The following is a 21,159-nucleotide window of genomic DNA, read 5'->3' as shown; positions in this document are numbered from 1 at the left end:
TTCCCATAGAACTAACTAGAAGTAAGCAAGTAGAAATTTGAAAGGTCGTGTAAAAATCCAACAATGAATACACTTGTTTCTTATTTTACGATAGAGGGAATTTGAACTAAGATTTCAGATTAGTTGAATCAGTTGAAATTCAACCCTAATATTTTGTTCACTTTGGTGCAAAAAAGCTCCTAAACGCGAAGCTAACACTCGCTTCTTGTATTCTAGCCCTTACGGAGGCGAAGGACATAGTGATCTACTTAAAACCCTTGACACGTCACTTCTCGGTGCTGGAGGAAACTGACTTCGCGGACGTGGAGCCCTACCTGCACCCCTTGATGCACGTTGTGTGCCTCATCTGGGCCAACTCCTGCTACTACTGCAATTCCTCCCGGATCATCGTTCTCCTGCGGGAGATATGCAATCTCATCATCGAGCAAGTAAGTTTCGTCCGCCATGACAGTCAACGACAAATAGCGACGTTGTATCGTAACGCAATGAAAGACGTCGAAATCCGCTGCGTAATTAGTTCATATATGGGGAGGAAATGGTATAAGAGACATGGGAAGAACTGGAGATAGGAATGAAAGTCGGTCGGGAATTCATAAAATCACTGAGATATTCTGATGATCTAGCTTCAAAAATATTCAACTAGTCAGCCAGGGGTTTGTAAACTCTGCTGAGTGCATTGGAAAGTCAGTGGGATATGTATGGGACGAGAATAAATGTAAATAAAATAAAGGTTATGTGGTGGGTAAAGTAGTAAGAACATAAGGAGAATTGCGCTAGGCAAAGAAGCTTTCAGAAGTAAAAAGGGATTTCGCGGTTATCTAGGAAGAGGGAGGTTTTGCTAAATATTAAAACAGAAGTTCATAAAATACAAGTGAAACAGTTTATCTATCTCAAAAGTATTTTGGACCAAAATTGTCAAAGTATTTGGGACTTAAGGAGAGGAATGCACTTGGTAAAGAAGCTTTCACAAGGAAGGGGGAACTGATGGCAGGGACGCTAAGTAGGGATGTTAAGAAAAGGCTTGTTAAAACCGTGATATGGAGCGTAGTTATGTACCGCGCGAAAACATGGTCATTGAAGCCGGATGACAGGCGTAGATTGAATTGGAGACTTTTGAAATATGGGGGTGGAGAAGGATGGGAAAGGTGAGTTGGACATGAAGGAAAACGAACGAGGAAGTGCCAGGTATGGTGGGAGAGGAGAAGGGATCGTTAGGAGAAATCATAAGGAGACAGGAAAAATGGATGCATAGTATATCAGTTTTCTAGGTCTACGAATACAACTACATGATTGACGCATATTTTATCCATACACATTTATGATATTCTTCCTTTATCTCCTCGTTCATAACGGCAATCCTATTGATACTTCTTCCTTGACAAGACTGCGATTGATCCTGACTTATCTATGGATGATCTTTTAGCATATGCCCCTGCTTCCGACAACAGAATAACTATATGAAGTAGTTATGAATAGTGTTTCGCTCTTTTGTCCCTCTTCACCGAAGTTAAAACGCTATAAAATTGATTTCCTTTGACATTTTACTCCATTTCTTACACCAAAGGGTCAACTTGGTGCAATTCAATTTTGAAAAGCTGTATTTTTACTTGAAAATGCATTTTCCGATATACTTGGGTAACGTTTTATCTTTGATCATAATCCCTCAACATTCTCGAATTCGCACAGACCTGATAGTTCTCTATCGCTCAAAATTTTCACAGTATATTCGATCACGGGCACGTCATCGGTGTTCGCTTTCATGTAATACGCATACGACTCGTGCGTTCCATTGCTCTGCTTCTTTATCTTTGTGAGAATCCTTGATCAGCTGCGGGAGGTAGAAAGTGGACGACTCTTCCCGGAAGTTTCCCGCGAAAATCTTTCTTCTGCAATGCTCTTCGGGGAATATTTTTCCGGTCCCCTCAACTTGGTAACGGCGTGCGTAAGGAACACGGAATTTTAAATTACAGATTCAGGTGTGTTGTGGTAGAACTGTTCCATAAAACAAAGTCGAAAACTCTTGCAATTTTCCATTTGTTAAAGATTTATTTTCGACTAATTTCGATGTACTACATCATTGTCAAGTGAATGTTTGTAGATTGAAAGCTTCCCCTGGCAATGATGTAGTACATCGAAAGTAGTCGATAATAAATCTTTTGTAAGTGGAAAATTGCAAGAGTTTTCGTGTTTGTTATTACAACACCGAATTGTCCTCCCCATGCGCAGGAGCGGCACCTTCCTCTCGCCTCGTCCTCTCCTCAGCTGTAGATGCCGAGGACATCGATGGCACAAATGCTGGCAACGGTACTTCTACCATTTCACAGCGCGCAGCGTACTATGTTTCCCACCACCCCCGACAGCCCTCGAGTCTCGCTCCCTCTCCACCATTTCAGCCGGCGAACAACAGCACTTTAACCGCCACTTTTTAATTCATTAACCGAGTGATCTCCGACGTTTTGAGACCTGAATTTAAATCCAAGGACATTGCCTTCAGCGAAATACATTTTTCCAATTTTTTTAATGATACTACCTTGATCAAAAAGTTCCCGGAATAACCACCGTGTGGCGCTCCCATCGTTCCGATTTGATTTCTGTTTTTTTTTGTTAAATTGGTACATCTGTTGTTGATATTCCCTTTAAATCTTAGTGTCATAACTTGACATTTGCAAAAGTTACGTAGCCAAGAGTACATCTATCTCTGTGTGTGTTGGCGATTTTTTACAATTGCAGAAATGGATTTAAATTTGCAACAACGAACTTGTATTAAATTTTGCGTAAAAAACGGATTTAGTGGCGCACGGACGTTGGAAATGTTGGAAAAGTGTTTCGGCAACGATTCTCTAAAAAAAACGGTCGTTTACCAGTGGCACGAGCGGTTCAGAAGTGGTCGTGAGTCAATCGAAGATGATGAACGCAGTGGCAGACCATCGACATCGAAAGTCGGTGAAAAAATTGATAAAGTAAAAGAAATGTTGGTCAATAACCGCAAATTAACCATCAGAGAAATAGCGGAGGACTTGAACATTGCCTATGGATCCGCCCAAGACATTGTGGTTAATGATTTGGGTTTCCGTCGTGTAGCAGCAAAGTTGGTGCCGAAAGACCTCAATTTCATGCAAAAAAGAGACCGTGTTGACGTCGCAAAAGAAATGATTTGCGAGGCTGAATCCGATCCCACATTCATCAAAAGGATCATTACTGGAGACGAGACGTGGGTTTATGAGTACGACACGCAATCCAGACATCAGGCAAGTGAATGGCGTTCACCAAATGAGCCGAGACCAAAAAAACCACGTCGTTTTCAGTCAAAAAAGAAGGCAATGCTGACGGTTTTCATGGATTACAACGGTGTAGTGCATCATGAATTTTTGCCAGAAGGCCAGACAGTAAACAAAGAGTATTATTTGGGCGTTATGAGACGTTTGCGTGAAGCAATTCGCCGAAAGAGACCAGAAATGTGGGCAGAAAACTCGTGGATTTTGCACCATGATAACGCACCGTCGCACAGTGCTATCATTATTCGTAATTTTTTGACGAAAAATGCAACAAATACCATCCAACAGCCACCGAATTCACCTGATTTGGCTCCCTGTGACTTCTTTCTGTTCAATCGAGTTAAAAAACCATTACGGGGAACGCGTTTTAGCAGCCGAGAGGAAGTAATGGAAAAATCGCAGGAAGCACTGATGGACATACCGAAAACCGAATATAAAAAATGTTTCGAGGATTGGATCAAGCGCTGGCATAAGTGTGTTGCAGTCGATGGGGATTACTTTGAAGGGGACAATATAGATTTAGATGAATAAACTTGTATTTTTAATTTTCTGAATAAATTCCGGGAAATTTTTGATCAAGGTAGTATGACTGAATGTTAATTCGAAGATGCCATGTTTTGTACATGTTGGTTCTATTAAATTGTGTAGAAACTAATAAAATATTCTATGGTGGCCAGGCAAAGGTTCCGTTGATAATGAAGAATGATCTATATTTATGAATAACTGGCAAGTATCTCATTTAAACGGTAGTTTGAAGGTATACAGGATGGCCACGACGGGCGCGAAAACACAGGGTTTGAATCTGGGAATCAGAGGGGCGTCTTCCATCTGATTTCCTACTGTCTACCTATCATGAGCATACGAGAGTATGTAGACATAAATACTCGTATACTTCAATGCAACTATTTTAGAGTGTAAAAATCATTCACCTTGACCGGGATTCGAACCCGGATACCTCAATGCCCGGTCGAGTGCTTTAGCCAGTTAAGCTATCGAGGCGTCCTCTTAAACTCTGAAATTTTGGACTGTGGCGCGTCGCGCATGACTATGAATGCCTGTGACATTGTATGCACGGTATTTCGTCACATCTCGTTCCTTTAAAGCCGCCAAACTTTCAGAGGAAGCCTCGATAGCTGTAACTGGCTAAAGCACTCGACCGGACATTGAGGCTTCCGGGTTCAAATCCTGTCCAAGGCGAATGCTTTTTACACTCTGAAATTGTTCCATTGAAATACATATTAGCAGCTTATGCCGTTAAAAGTCACTGTTGCGGCATCGTCCACAATTTCTTTGGAATTAGTCGTATACTTATAAATACATACGCGTACACATCACTCGCAATATCTTCAATTCCAATATATCGCTCTAAAATTTCAACTGATGCTGGTGGAGAGTGTGTTATGATTCAGTGTGGTAATTACGTATCTCCGGGTTGAGCCTTACTTGTTTCCCTTTCGATGAATCCGATTTTCTAGAAAGTAAAAGGCTAAGTTAAACATTAACATAGGAGGGCAAAAACTAGTGCAGGTAGAACAGTGTACGTATCTCGGTAGTGTTTTGGACCAACACGGTCAAAGTAGTAGGGACGTAAGGAGAAGAATTGCGCTAGGCAAAGAGGCTTTCACAAGAAGGAGGGAGTTGATGACGGGGACGTTGAGTAAGGATGTTAAGAAAAGATTCGTAAAAACTTTGATATGGAGCGTAGCTATGTACGGCGCGGAAAAGTGTTCATTGAAGCAGGAGGATAGACGTAGACTGGAGGCTTTTGAAATGTGGGTGTGGAGAAGAATGGAGAAGGTGAAATGGACAGAGAAGAAAACAAATGAGGAAGTACTAGGTATGGCGGGCGAAGAGAGGGGTTTGTTGGGAGAAATCCTATGGAGGCAGGAAAAGTGGATGAAGGGGGTGTTGACTGGCAGTGGGATGTTGAAGACTGTAATTGAGGGGAGAATGTTAAGTAAACGAGGAAAGGGAAGGAACAGGATAGGCACGTTGGACGGGATGAAGGGAGGAAGGAAGTACTCAGAGATGAAGATGTAGAGTAGGATGATGTAGAGTAGGATACTGGATTTTCTGTGTTGTTAGGAGTCACAAAATATTTATTTAGTGGCTGTGTCCATCCAAAAACCTACCTTAACCGGTAGATTATCTAATAATAATCTGTCCATAGCTTTAGGTAGTGAAATAAATATATCTTTCTATAGCCTCAGATGACCTTTTCTCTTTAGAATATTTCAGTATTTTTTAAATTTCAGGAATTGATTTCTGATCAGTGATCACTAATCAGTAGTTTTTCTGCTTTCTATAGTAGGCGGTGACCGATGCACGTATACAATAAGCCTTGCTCTTTGATCATCCTTGCGGCATAAGCAGTGTGTAATTTAAGTTAGATATACCTGAATCGTTGCTTCATACAAAGGTACAAGGGCATAGTTTTTATTCTTCATTGAATAGTAATGACCCCTTAATGAGTTGTTTTCGTGCAGGCAAAAAGGTTCCTTGACCCGTCATCGATATTTCAAAGTGACCTGGATGAGGCCATGCAAAGGATTCAGCTCTCAATCTCAGTACTGAAAACATTCAGGTAAGACTGCAAGATCTATTTGCACGTTTAGACCCTCTTTTGCTATTTTTTTCTTCTCTCGCACTTCAAAAGGCGTAAAAAGGCCTCTTCTCGTCCAGTTTCTCAGACCGAATGTGGTTAATTTGAAACGTATGAAGTAAACTGATTGTTTTGTATTTATTTCACCACTACCCATGACTTAGATTCATTCAATCAGTTTTATTTGTTATTTCAGGGCAATATTCGACAACAGTAGAGAAAATATTGCGTCATACTTCAAGGAAAAGGAACCTACACCATGGACATTTCACCCGAATGCTGTTTTTGAAAGATTTGATTCATTTCTCAAACGTTTGGAGATGATACAGGTGAGCTACATTTTAATTGGGAACAATCAGTCTCTCGACGTGTCCTTTCTTTATTTTGGGGATGCGCTCTTAAATAAAATCTCATGGTGCCACTATAAACTTTGTACGTAAATAAGAGAGTTTTTTGTACCTATAGCTTGGATTTGGTTTGTGACTCGAACATCATAAGAGTTAATGACTTTTCAGATGCTTTCCATGATATGCGATGGATTTTTATGGTAGAGCATGCTATGCCTAGTACAATTCAGTTTAATTATTCCTTCCTGCATAATAATTGACACAATTTTAGAAGCACAGTCTACCTGATGGCTTAAATTATCCATGATGGCTTTTATCCTGTTAGGGGGACCTACATGTTCTATTAAGAACGTCCATGTAGAATTTGTAAGAATAAAAAATCACCAAAATGCGAAAATTCCATATCCAAGCATAATTTTAAAAAACTTTTAGAAATTTTCTATTACCTCTCTCAAACCTGAGTTATGTATACTGCTCATAGTACGTGTTTCTATCTTATAAATTTATAAAAAAAGAATTTTTGTTCATTATTCATACTGATCAAATATTAAATATATTCGGACCCTATGAAGGAATCACTTGTGTTCCAAAACTCATTATTTCGCTTGTCAGAATAATTATGAAAATTTGTTGAATCTGACCACACTACAACAGGTTTCACTGGGAAATAAAATGTCGTAAAGCTATGGAATCGAGGCCCTCTATGAAGGCCAGGAAATTATGTTTACATTCCGTCCAGGATAACCTGGCAAGCTTATGCTTTATAAACCAACCTGCGCAGTAGCTTACTACGCAGGTTGGTTTACTGGATCATTTCAAATAGTGTAGGAGGTGATACTTCAGACAACCACAAAACTACGACGTGCAGACTCCAGTCTATAAGCAGCATGCTAAACTCGAATGGATTAACAATCAGTACTGCGCACGAAGATTGGCTTAGGCTCCTCCAACTTTCCCCACTTATATGTCCCTTACAATTATATATCCCCTCGTACGACATCAACGGCCAGTGAAGAGACTCCTGCCAATAGCCATGTAGGGAGCCTCGAAAGTTTCTTCCATGTGAGAAGGACGTCATTTTCATTGCGATGGTTGATGTTGCCTTAAGCAGTCGACCCTCAATTCCCCTCCAAAGGCCTCTCCTGTTACTGATGAAGCCACCTGTCGCTCATAACGAGCGTTAGGGTCTACGATTGAGTGTTCTCTTTTGTGTTTGCAGTCGTTCTTCGACACGGTTGTGGAGTTCATGAAACTCGAAAAGGTGGAAATCGGAGGCGTCAAAGGCCGTGTGTTGAGCGCCAAGATTGGAGCGGTCGTGACTGAATTCAGCGAGCATTTCTCCGTGTTCGCCTGCAAGACTTACGACGTACTTGATCCCGAAGATGATAGGTTTCCCAACGACTACGACGAATTCCAGGTTAGTACGCGGCATCACCGCCGCCGACCTCAGGAACAACTCGCCGTGGGTGTGGGAAGTACACTGAATATTGCTACATGTCATTGTTCTCTCCGCACTATTTGATTACACCCGGGTGATTAGTAATTTTTTCTTTCGATTGATAAAAATGATTTTTTGAGCGATCAAATTTAAGTGAATGCCGACTACTGTGATCAGCCCGAAGGTAATCGTGTCCATCTTAAAGGTGAGTCGTATTAATCCCAACTAAGTATATCACTCACAGTATGGGGGCAGTTCCATTCCCTGTGCCGCCGGCAAGTTTCCCTCGGAGATCTAGTACCCGAAAAAAGCATACAGTTTGGGTGATCTGGGGACAACCAGACGTGAGAACCGGACCTGTACCCGGGCCCTCTGGGCAGTGGCCTCACCCACTTGACCAATAAGTCGCCCCAACACCCTTTGTAATACCTGTGAAAGGTAAACGCAATCCAGTCTTCCTGTGGTGGCAACGTTATCTTATATGAATTACGTTCACAATACGGATTTTACGATCATCCAATCAAAACACGTCCCACCTACACCCCTAATACCGTGGCAACAAGCTTATGAAAAAAGGTAGATACGTATAATCAAATATTGTGATCTTGCTTGTCATAATAACTAAAATGGTACCTCTTATTTTTTAAAGCCTCCATGCACAAATGATAAGAAAAGCTACCACAGCCGTCTGCCACCACTCCAATTTCCCCTTTTGGAAGTCCTCGTGTAGTAGAGTTTCCATTCACGGAATCTATTTCCTCATTAAGTTGCAATGCCGACAGCCCTGGATTATCGCCGACTCATCATTTCAACTCCATGTAACACTTCTGACGTAAAGATTCGTAGATTCTGGTTTTGGGGATGAGCTTGTTCCAATATGATCGCGTTTGATGTGCTGATCGTCGGAGTTGTTCGCTCGAATGTTTCTTCAGGTTGGTACATCAAGTTGGAAAGCACATTTGGATTACAAGGACATAGATCTCTGTTCTCATTAATAAATAAACAGCAGTTTACATGGATGCTGGCTTCATGAACATGAATCTTAGCTCTCCCCTATCTCTCCAATTGATACTGATTAACTCGGGTGGTGCAACTAAAGCCAATTCTCGCTTCTTCAGCACAATATTTGCTCAAAGGCGTCATTAACGAAACATTAAGTGGCTGTATCCCATTGGTAGATTGTGGTGGAAAAAATTAATAGACGAACACCATATTTCCGTGCCATGTCTAGTGGTTCAATATTTTTCGTGTGTTCCATGACCATTTTGCATGGCATTTCTTGCGACCTAATATCCAGCATAAAACACGGATTCAGTTGGGAGAGATCATGTGAAATGCAGTTGGGGCTTTTTATACATGATATCCTGCAGTCTGGGGAAAGGAGCAAACAAGCAGAGGTGTTTGTCTTGGATTTTAAAATGGCCTTTGATAAGGTTCCGGACGTCAAATTTATATACAAGTTATCAGAGCCAAGAATAAACGATAGGTTTTGAAAACCTATAAAAACCTATTCAATAGGTTTTTATTTCTGAAAACTTCATCCATTTTATTTTGATAAGGTTTTGAAAATTATTTCTTCCAGGTGGCGACCTTGTTGATGCACATGTTGAGTCGTTCAAAAAGGTTTTCGAAAACTCTTCTCAGCATACCTTGCGTTATTCCAGTGATGACATCTGTAATTTCCTCCTAAAGAGCTTCCAAGGTCCCTGGTTGAACTTTGTAAACTCTAGCTTTGAGATTTCTCCAAAGAAAAAATCGTATTGACTTAAATCTGGGGTTCGAGGGGGCCATGGAACATCCTCTCGTAAGGAGATCAGGCGGCCGGGAAATTGCTCTTACAGGATTTGGCGTGAACAACGGGCGGTATGGGCCGTGGCACCATCCTGTTGAAACCAAAAGGCTTCTGTGTCATATTCCTCACCATACTCGTCCATTTTGGGGTGTAAGAAGTTCTCCAGCATTTCACAATAGCGCACAGAGTTCACAGTAACATTGAACCTCGAGATTTAAAAAAAGTAAGGCCCAATAATGCCTGAGGAGGACACAGGCACCAAACTGTCACTTTGGGGCTATAAAGAGGTCTAGGATGAAGTTCGCGAGGGTTGTCAGTCACCCAATAACGAAAATTTTGCTTATTTATTGAGGCGGAGAGGTGAAAAGGCGCTTCATTGCTAGACCACAGCGCCCTCTTTGTCGCCACCACTATTGTTCTTAAAGAACGTTTATACGATAAAGCTTTGATGCTCATCAGGCCACTGCATGCTAAACATGGCGTTGTTTCTCCCAGCTAACGCCACTACTCCCACTCCTATATTTTACCTTCGCGCTCTTCAGTGATTTTTTGAAACGAGGGAGTTTATTCCGTTCCACTCTGTAAAATAAAATGGATTCAGGACTTCCATACTGTTTGCCGACGATACTGTAATCTACAGAGAAAAAGCAAGTGACGCAGATAATCAAATACTATATAATAACTTGAACAACATTAAAAATGGTCTAAGGAATGGGGTTTGGAATTTAGTACCAAAAAGTGTACCCTTAGGCCTTTCTTAAAAGAAACACGATCAGACTTAAACACTTGAATTTCTTCTTAAACTTAAGCACTTGAAGTTCTTCGGATGAACGTTGTAGACCACGTCAAATATTTGGGCGTTCCCAACGCATCCATTCTGACAAGGTGGAAACACATATGCCCTATGTATATTCGGAGGAGACCGAAATAAGCTAGCATTCATCAAACGTATAGTTAGAAAATGCAGTGGTGAAAAAAATTAACTTGACGTGCTATTTGTCCTTAGTGAGACCCACTTAATACCAAATGGTGGTGGAGTATCGCGTAAATACATTATGCATATAATGAGTATAATATTAACTGGCAACAGGGAATACTATGTTGCATGAAAGCCTGCCCTTTTTAATGAATTCGTTATTTGTCTTTTTGGTATAGCCAGCGGAGTAGTTACTAACAGTATAACATTCTTTACATTCATAACGGATACTGCATGAATAGTGTACTGTCGCCCCCATTTCACGTCCCTCTGTGGTGGATGTCAGGGTATAATGTGTGTGTGGAAGTAGTTGGGTAGAAGAAGAATTGATGGTGACCGAACACCCCTAGCATACACTATTTCGACAAATTTTGCAAGTCTTCTCAAGCTCTCCTAAACCCTTTAGTAGTTCCGTGGTAATGTTATCTATCCCCACCGTCTGTTTTGACTTCGATTCCATTGTCTCAATTCCCTTCGATTCCCTTTGTCTCTCGTAATCAAGTATTGCTGGACCTAAATTATCCTATATCTCTGTCTATGTCTAAACTCTATGGCCTAATGTATTCTTTAATGTGTGATCTCTATGTATTCTTTCCATATCTCTTTAATCTTTCCTAGTTCAATTAATAACTCTCCTCCCATATATTTGATGGTGTGCAAAGATTTTCCCTTTTTAATTTCTGACAGTTTGTCAAACATTCTTTAATAGCGCACTCATTTCATTCGTCTCCTGAGAACTCTTCATGCCCTCACACTGCATCCTCCACCACGCTTCTTTTTCCATATTAATACCCCAGATCAGTCAATTGTTTACTCTTTATTCTTCCTTCTGTCTGTTTCTGTATTTACATTATTCCATTAATTTATCATTTCTATCTTTCTACTCATGTTGTATGTAATTCAGCATTTTCTTGTCCTTATTGACTGTACTTGTAGTTTCATTTGCAGCTTCCAATACCCCTTTTTGATATGTTATCATTTTTTTCTATTGTACTCAGCTCCCTTCACTCAGTCATGATTTTCTACTCAGCATGCTGATACTCCTTTCTTAATGCTTCTAAATTACATTTCCTCAACCATCTTCCCTGTTTTATCCTTTTAAATCTGACGCTGCATCTCCATTATTATTAAATAATGGTCTGAGTCCGCATCCACTTTCGGGAAACTGTGCGAATTGATTATGTTATTCCTATATCTATGCCTAACCAGGATATAATCTAGCTGATACCTTTTTGAGTCACCTGGCATTTTCCATGTATACCTATGCCTTTTGTGGTGTCTAAACCAAGTGTTGGTGATGAATAACCCTCGTCTCCTGCAGAACTCTATTGTTTTCTCTCCGTTGTCATTTCTTGTTCCTGATTCATAATCCCCCACCTGGCTACCATCGCTCCCTTTGCCTATCTCTATCAAAAGTCTCCCTGCAGGAACACATGTGATTATGTCCTTTAACTGATCATATACCCCATCAACTTCTTCCTCCCTATGGTTGCTTGGAGGCATTAAGACCTGAACAATGGACAATTTCGTTGTTCCTGCTTGTACTTCTACCAATAAAATGTCTACCACTTGCTTGCTAAATGCTTACTACACCTCTTCCTACCTTTTTGTTTAGTATTATGGCAACTCCTCGATGGCTCTCGTCCCCTCCCCTATATGTTACTCTATAACTATCACTCCAGTAATCCCCATTATCCTTACGTCTCACCTCGCACAACCCTATAATATCTATATTTCCTCTCTCTTCTCCCTCTTTATTTCTTTTGCGTGCACTATAAACTTATGCTTATACATATGTTAACCCATATATAAAGTGAAACCCTGAGTTGGCATCTGTTGGAACCATTCCTGCTGGAATCACTGGAACTCCAATTATGCATTTGATGGAAGCATCCACTTTTGGCAAATTTCTAACCTTATCATTCTTTCAATTTAAAATTCAAGGTCAAGATAATGGACCTGGACCATCGGCTTGCCGCTGTCCTCTGCCAGGCGTTTGATGACTGTTACAACCTTGAGAGTATATATAAGGTCAGCATATTTTAATATATTTTTTTCAGGGAATATATTTATAATTATATTATTGTCAATAGTGATCTGGGAGCTCTACTGCCTAAATGGATATAGTATGTCGGGCTCCAAAGGCGTATCCATTAAAAAAGTATACATAAATGTATATCAAGGGTCTTACAATCAGATTTATGGAGAGTTTCGTCCCACACCAGGGATCCTGCCAAAAGGAATTCATGCACTTGAAACTAAAATACAACGATTTCTCATGCACTATGTAAATGGTGAATTACGGGGAATTAACCTTAGCCAGGAATCAGCACAGGTACTAAACACACAATCAGTCACACATGGCCTGTACTTGTTAACAGGAGAATGAACTCCTTGCCTGGAACAATTGCAGATTCCTCGACATCCCCAGGGGTGTTCTCCTCATCGAGCTGGTGGGAATACCGTTGAGTGGTCACTTACATGACGATGGTTTAGAGTTAAATGAATCCCCTACCAGGGTCTAAACTTACCACCTTACACCATCACACCAAGAGATGCACTTGTTCCCTCAATATGCTTTACGGGGAATATTGTCCCTAATCAAGCCAGGGACCAACTTTGTACACCTACAAACAATCGCTCAAGCAATAATGCCCATGCAATCTAGATACTTATCCTTTTCAGCAAAGCTGGAAAAGCTCTCAGCAAGCAGAAGTCTAGTGGCATAGAAAACGTAGGTGTTTGAAATGAATTGTCCCTGGCAAAGGGGTTCATTCTCCTGTTAACAATTATGGGTCGCATGTGACTGTGTTTTTGGTATGTCTGCTGATTCCTGGCTGGATAATTCCTCATTAATTGTCGTGTGGAACAGTGTCAAGTGTATTTCTTTTGGCGGTATCCCTGGCATGAGACAAAACTATGAAAACCTCGTTGAAAGGCACTGCACATACATTTCATGTAAGTGCGCTTGGTGTTTTAAACTGGTACTGCATTTGGAGTCATGTTCATCTTATATATTATTGAATCAAAGTTATTCCCTTACTTATCTTTGCAGTTAATCAGCATCGTGGGGACTGTCCTTGATAGGCCCTTGATAAAGGATGAGTTCACGAGCAAGTACACGGCTATTCTGGAAATGCTGGATGAAGAAACCATTATCTGTCAGGTGAGGGAATATTTTACTTGGTACGTTTTCCATGAAGTTTTATTTGATTTTTAAGTGACTGTGTGTTAATTACTAATTTCATTGTCGTTACAATATTTGATAATGCATAATTTGCTCAGATGTAAACAATCAGAAATGGCCATTATAATAACTCTTCATATAAAAACTTTGGTAGCAGCTGACCCTCATATGGTTTTGCCCGAAGGAAGAGCCGTAAAGAATTGATCCACCCCATATGTTGTAGGAAAAGCACCAATTTTGTCATACAAGATTTTATTTCGGGGAGAAATCTAGCACATCAGTTTCCAAGGCCATATTTCACTTTGCTTAGATACTTAAAGGCTCCATGGCACCATTTGATCCATTTTGATCCAGTGAAGTATACATGACACTCGATTGATAGTGCCGCCTTTCAACCTGGCGCTGGGGATGAACATTGGTCCGCACTTATTCCTCTATGTCATTGTCGGAGGTGATGTGCAAGCAGATATACGCATATTTTTTTATAAATATTGAGAATGCATAGTAAAGAGAGCTCAGGTAGCGGTATGAGAGAAAAAGGTGTACCAGAAAACTTCATAGTATGTGAGGCTAGTGAAACAAATTTACAATATATCGGCGACCCAAGTACGTAATAGTGCCCGTGAAACAGAAGGAGGCTACAATCATTGCTAAGCACATTAGAAAATCAGTCTGATAGGTATGGCATAAGGGTCAATGTAAACCAAACAAAGGTTTTGATGTTTTTGAAGAGGAAAGCCATGTTAAACACTGAAATTGGACAGCTAAACCTAAAGCAGATAGAACTACATATATACCTATCTTTGAAGTGTTTTAGATTAAGATTTTCATTGTAGTATGGAGATCAGAATAAGTGTTGCATTATGTGAAGAAACTTTCACAAGAAGGGAGGTGTCGATGATTCGGAAGTTGAGTAAGGATATTAAGAAAATATTAATGAGGCCTTTAATATGGAATCTGGTTTTGTACAACATGGAAAATTGATTATTTGGAAGGAGATGATAGCGTAGATTGGAGGCTTTTGAGATGTGGTTGTAGAGAATGATGGAAAAAAGTAAAATGGCTGGAAAGAAAAACCAATAGGGAAGTACTTGGCGTGGTGGGGAGGAGAGAGGATTGTTAGGAAAAATCCAAAGGAGATAGGAAAGGTGGATGCAGAGCATTTTGATTGGCGTGGGAATTGTGAAGACTGTGTTAGATACCATTGAGCGAGTGAATTAGGGGGAGAAAAAGGATAAGCATTCCATTTGGAATGAAGGGAGGTGAACTGTATTCAGAATTAGAGGGTTGATTGTATTGTGGAGTCATTTTGTGTTTTAGTACAGGCTAAGAAATGTAGGAACGTTAAATTTGTGCCCCTCCAAAAAATATCTTAAATGGTAGGCTAAAAATAAAAATAGCACAAATTTGCACTGTAAATGTGAGTATTATGGGAAATTCTCAAAGGCTGAAAATCAATTCATGACATTGAAACATGTATTATCTAGGTTTTCTGGGTTTTAACATATCGACACCATCTTTTGGCACCTGCAGTGTTTTTCACTCTTGAAGATCCATCTTCACAAAGTTTTGTCAAATAGAATAGGATGGGTTTAATTTCTAAAAAAAATTTTCTCTTCAGAAAAATGTTTGTAAAAAGGTACAAATCTATTGCAAAATGATTTTATTGTTAAAAATGAGTCGATTTTTTGTTGAAACTGATTTGTTTGTATTGTTTCCACATGTAGTATGTGAGGTGCTCTGCATAGTAAAACTCAAATAAAGGTCTTTGTTTGAAAGCAGTGTTTAGTGCAACGACTCATACAATGAATTTGATTCCCATGCATTAGGATGCCTCAGTCAATATACAGTATCCCTATGCAAGGGGATGTTCAGGTAATTGCCTTAATAATCATGCCTGTAAGCAGCCAGCACCACATAGAAAACTTCTGTAAATTGTGTTGATTAGTTTTTACAATCAATGAATCCTTGAAAGCTCTTTGAAATCACACTGAATTGTCATTTTAACATTGTTTTGTGGGCGACCGACAGCCAAGGTCATTTGCGCCTATAGCAATGGATGGGAAATGAAGGATGGAGAGACACCTGCTGTCAGCATTAGTCTACTCTTGTCGAAAGTGGCCAAGGGGTCCTCAGTTTAATGTCCCACAACTCAAGTAGGGATCAGGATACCGTTGAAAAATTTTCGTTGTCTCCAGGATTTGAACCCAGGCCCTCTCAGTTGGAAGCCTCTATGTTAGCCACCGCACCATCCCGATCCTCCTGAAATGTCATTCAAGTCACTTGGATAAGTCGTTGGGAAATCCTCCGCTGTTGATTGCGAAGGCGCATAGTTTTGATGACGCATTTGATTCAAATCCGCAGATCTAATTAAAACATAAATCCTCCAATGCAGGCTGTGGTGCCTCAAGGAGATGCCAAACTCTCAGCTCTCAGAGCGGGAACCAACACTCGCCGTTCCTGTTGTTCATTTGTTCATCTCGTGTCGTAGAACTCGGTTAATGTGATGCCACCACCGCCTGGCCTTTCGCAAGTGCGAAAACAGGTTCTATTGGTGTCACTTTGCCAACATTAAATTAAAGTCAGATGCATGGAAGCATAGCTCAAAAGCATTGTCGTTCTATTATGTGAACTTGTTTTTGCATTTGGCACTCACTGGGCACTAATCGGCATCTGCTCTCCCCCCTCCTTCGAGCAGGAGCTCTTTGACGAGCAGATGGAGATAATGGAGAAGCAGTTGTGGATGCCGGTAGGGATTAATATGCCTCCGGTTGCGGGAGCCCTCCGCTGGACCTACCAGCTGAGGACACGCGTCACTGCCCCGATTGAAAGCTTCTGCAGCTTGGACCACCCGTAAGAGCCATTGCCCCACAAGCGCCTTTTGATTGCTTTGTTTCCCCTCTTGCCAAGAAGGGAACTGGCAATGTCGTACCAATGAGGTTCCTCCCTATCCTCTCTTGACACTCTTCGTCCTTGACTCCAGCTTTTATGTTTTCACCACAGTACATCAATATTTTATGACTTTTCATACATGATCTCCTCAGTTTCTGTATAGTGTTCATGTAATGGGAGCCATTTTCACAGATCATCAGGCATACTCAATACTCTCTCTTCTGACTGATTACTGATATATTTTCGAATATATGTATTCCTTCCTATATTCTTTTAATCAAGTAGGTAGCCATCCTGTCTTCCTTTGTTTGCTTTGGACAGAATCAGAAATGAGAGGAAGAGTATTTTCTCAATTGTATCAAAATGATCAAAACAATGAAACAATTGACAAATACAGACCGAGTCATAAAAATAGACATGAAGTGGCAAAAACATAAATCATGTGCATGGAGCAATTGCCAACAGCATGAATAGTAAATGTAATTCTGCAGGGTAAGGTTGCCCCTTTTATTCTTCTGAACAACTGACTTACTCTGCTTTCGGGTGTTTTATAAATGACCACATTTGTGTGAGTGTCAATGTATGTACTTTTTTATTGGCTGATTCTCTCAATCAAATTTTGAATTTTGAAACACCAGCTAAGCAAAAAGTTGAATAATTTATCAGATCTAATAAATCCAGATTACTTTTCTGGCACCTAATTGCATAGCCAACCATATCTGTTTCATTATACTTGTATAAACTTATTTTAAAGAAAGTCACATCCTATGATGTTTTGCACCAAGGTGTTTGGGGACACTAAGCTATGCAATGACAATTGGAGAAAAAAGAAGTTATGAATTAGATTCAAAGTTTATACAGTGTCAGCATAGGAGGATCTCTGCTCTTTCACCAAAGACACAAATGGAAGCACTGATAGTGAACTTCATAATCGTAGATACCAGTCTGGTCAGGAGCTTTAGCCCATGCAGAAGTAGTGTGTTTTATGCCTGTCATGTTATCTTGAAGTACCTAATTAATGTTCTGTGTAACAATGTATATGTAATCAATGACCAGAAAAACATGCGGGAAAATTTATTGAAAAATGAAGGAATTTTCATCTTGGAAATATTTGAATAATGCTAAACATTCAAAGATATATGAGAGAGTTGTTTCAAAGCCTCATGTGGGTAGTGAAATTAAACCTCTAGCATAATGCCTATGCTAAGTGTTAGCAGATATTTTTAAGGATGTGTTAGAGCAGAAAGTGGAAATTCAATTACAAACATATTACAATATATATTGCCATGCATTTGGACCAACAGGGTCAAAGTAGTAGGGACGTAAGGAGAAGAATTGCGCTAGGCAAAGAGGCTTTCACAAGGAGGAGGGAGTTGATGACGGGGACGTTGAGTAAGGATGTTAAGAAAAGACTCGTAAAAACCTTGATATGGAGCGTAGCTATGTACGGCGCGGAAACGTGGTCATTGAAGCAGGAGGATAGACGTAGACTGGAGGCTTTTGAAATGGGGGTGTGGAGAAGAATGGAGAAGGTGAAATGGACAGAGAAGAAAACAAACGAGGAAGTACTTGTTATGGTGGGCAAAGAGAGGGGTTTTGTGAGAGCAATCCTATGGAGGCAGGAAAAGTGGCTGAAGGGGGTATTGACCGGCAGCGGGATGTTGAAGACTGTAATTGAGGGGAGACTGTTAGGCAAACGAGGAAAGGGAAGGAATAGGATAGGGATGTTGGACGGGATGAAGGGAGGAAGAAAGTACTCAGAGCTGAAGAGGGATCTGCTGCAAAGTAGGATGTTGTGTTTTGCTAGGGATCACAAATTATTTAATTAGTAATTATGTCCATCCAAAAACCTACCTTAAGTGGTAGATTACCTAATAATAATAATAATAATTACCATGCAGTTTGACTCATTTTAAAAATATTTAGATCTCTATAATATGGATTTAGATATTTTCAGCTTTGTTGAAAGCAGATTTTAGGCAATTTATAATCACTCTCCATCTAATGCCCCCAAATATTATTGTAACTAATCAGTGTTTGAGATAGTGGTGAATAGATAACTTCAAGTGATTGAATGAGATAGACATTTGAAATATCATACCCGAATGAAGGAACATGAAGGGATATAGATAGCAAAAAAATTGATGCAATTTTTGAAAATTGTTTTCTATGATACCATTTTGGACTGTCATAGTTGAGGTTTTTACAGGAAAGTTCATGAAACTTCATGAGATAAGTTGCTGTCTTGCCTCTCTTCTTGAATGGGCTCTTCATTACTTTGGGACAACACATGTGTCATGTTAATAATTACCATCATTATTTCCCTGTTTCACTCAGCTAGAACATTTGATTAAAAATGCTCACTGCACTAATTTTATGGACAGCATCATGTTTCAATGATTGATTTAGAAGTTAATTTTATTTATTGTCAGAAACATTCCAAAACTGTATACACAAAATAAAATTTTTGAGCATCACTTATTGCCTGTATTTGATATTGTGGAGGAGTTCATTGGCTATGGGGGAATGTCATGTAATCCAATGTTATTTGTAAACATGGAATATTTCATTTCAGTATTGTGGAGAGCCCAGAAGCAATAAAAGTGCTCAAGAGACAGGAGAGGGTTCTAGGGCAGTTGGAGGAACTTGAGAAGAGGCTGTTTGCTGACTGGGCCAAGAGCGTCCCAGGGTCAGTGGAGAAGCACCTCCAGCTGTGCCTCTTGGCGAGGACCCCAAACCGAGATTTGGTGCTCAACTTCCATCCTGAGGTAATTATACAGTACATGCATCCGTCTTTTAGGCTCCCTGAACAAATCCTACAAAATATGCTTGATTTGGATTCATATTGTTTTCAGGATTATAATAATAATAATAATAAGTTTATTTGTCCAGAGACTGCATCATACAAAAAATTGTACACATAGTATAGGACACGTCAAAGCTTTAAATATGACTAGGCACGTCAAGACACGTTAAGGCATTAAAATGACATATTATATTAAATATAACAAAGCACGTCAAGACACATCAAGGCATTAGATATCACATATGATAGTTAAATATAATTATAGGTAATTCACGTACTTTATTTGACATACAATTTATGCTTACATTGTGATACATATTGTATTAATACAATAATATATACAATAATACATAATGTAATACATATACCTATTCTAAGTTTCATGTTCCATGAAATTCCTAATAGAATAGAATAAATTCCTTTGAAGAAAAGCTCTCAATTTCCTTTTAAATAGACAAATGTTTTTGCTGGATTTCAGGTCCTCATTTAGCTTATTAAACATAGGGAGACCCATAGATTTAGGGCCTAGTGCGGTGGTTCTAGTTCTTACGTAAGTTCGGTGCAGATCATTTTTAGACCTGGTCCCATAGTGGCGAATACCATAATTTGTGTCATACATTGAAAGGTTTACAAAAGTGTGCACTAGTAATACATAGATATAAATACATAAAGTAAGTATTTGTTTGGAAATATTATAGTTGAATGTTTGGATTCAATGGTTTAAAATTTAGATCAAGATGATTAATATTGGCAATGTAGCAAGGCAGTAATGCAGTTGAGTGAGTAAAGTGATCACTTTAACTCAGCCTGTATCTGACTGCTCTGTTTATCACTGTATGCTATCTTTCCCTCATGCTTCTTGAAATTGAGTTTTGGGTAGTCATACCCATATAAGTTGGTTTTAAACTTTCTATAAAAACTCCAGGTTCTGTTTTTCCGGACTTCCATTTTGACATGAGTCAAATGTTCTTTATTATATTTCCTCTTTAGGTTCTTGATGGTTTTAGTGGTATTTTTTCTAACTTCATAATTTTTTTTAAGAGATCCAGATGTTTTCTGGAAACAAAAATCCATCCATTTCTTCTGGCGAACCAAACAAACTGTGACTGTTGCAGTATCACTCAGTGTCTTCCTTAATACCTCCCATCCTTGATACTCCTTTTCGTTCAATCCTGGCTCAAAATTTCTGCTGGTTCTAGTCTTCACTATATCAAACTTTACTGTTTAAGTTGCATTCCTTGCTCTATGAGTTCAGGGGATGATACTGACATGGAGACAAAGTGATCTAATCCAGATTTGCACCCCACAAGACCTTGGCACTTAGAATATGTTTTCGTACATGCCTTGAAATTGCAACATGATCAGTTTTCTTTTTTTAGTACTAGCTTAAGCATCCTAAATCAAAGTATGCTTTAAGATTATGCTTGAAATTATTTGAAGGAGATGCTTTAAAATCTGGAGGAAGCATGTCAAAATATTTGGCTCCTTGGTGGTATGGTCCATCACCACTCAAATAAGATAATCTTGCCTCGGTGTGCATGTCAAGTTTAGTACATGTGTCATGATGATGGATATTTAGGCTTTGTGTATATAAATACATGTTATTCTTAACAAATAAGATTAGATTGTATACATGAAGAGCAGTCAGTAGTATAATTTGCGGTTCATGAAAATGAGGCCTGCAGGAGTGTCTGGAAAGTAAGTTTAAAGTAGTTCTTAAGATCTTTTTCTGCAATTTAAAAATCTTTGAGCTTGAGCCACTCCAGAATATAATGCCATATGATAATCGAGATTGAAAATTTTAATGATAAAGACATTTTAGGATGTTTAAGCTAGTATTAAAA

At 39.5% G+C, this 21,159-nt stretch overlaps 1 protein-coding gene across 1 annotated transcript in view; it reads left to right on the top strand.

Moving 5' to 3' along the window:
- Dhc93AB (Dynein heavy chain at 93AB) overlaps nucleotides 1-21,159 on the top strand; it is a 169,222-nt gene that overhangs the window by 34,419 nt on the left and 113,644 nt on the right. The window contains exons 8-15 of the mRNA XM_071591717.1: nucleotides 217-428; nucleotides 5,762-5,859; nucleotides 6,074-6,206; nucleotides 7,444-7,641; nucleotides 12,375-12,461; nucleotides 13,486-13,596; nucleotides 16,316-16,470; nucleotides 19,085-19,277. Of these exons, the coding sequence (XP_071447818.1) occupies nucleotides 217-428; nucleotides 5,762-5,859; nucleotides 6,074-6,206; nucleotides 7,444-7,641; nucleotides 12,375-12,461; nucleotides 13,486-13,596; nucleotides 16,316-16,470; nucleotides 19,085-19,277 (1,187 nt within the window). The remainder of the gene's footprint in view (nucleotides 1-216; nucleotides 429-5,761; nucleotides 5,860-6,073; nucleotides 6,207-7,443; nucleotides 7,642-12,374; nucleotides 12,462-13,485; nucleotides 13,597-16,315; nucleotides 16,471-19,084; nucleotides 19,278-21,159) is intronic.

The sequence above is a fragment of the Hetaerina americana genome, unplaced genomic scaffold (assembly GCF_022747635.1).
Source record: "Hetaerina americana unplaced genomic scaffold, ioHetAmer1.1.p SCAF_5, whole genome shotgun sequence".
In the NCBI taxonomy this organism is placed as follows: domain Eukaryota; kingdom Metazoa; phylum Arthropoda; class Insecta; order Odonata; family Calopterygidae; genus Hetaerina; species Hetaerina americana.
This window is presented reverse-complemented; position numbering and strand designations above follow the sequence as displayed.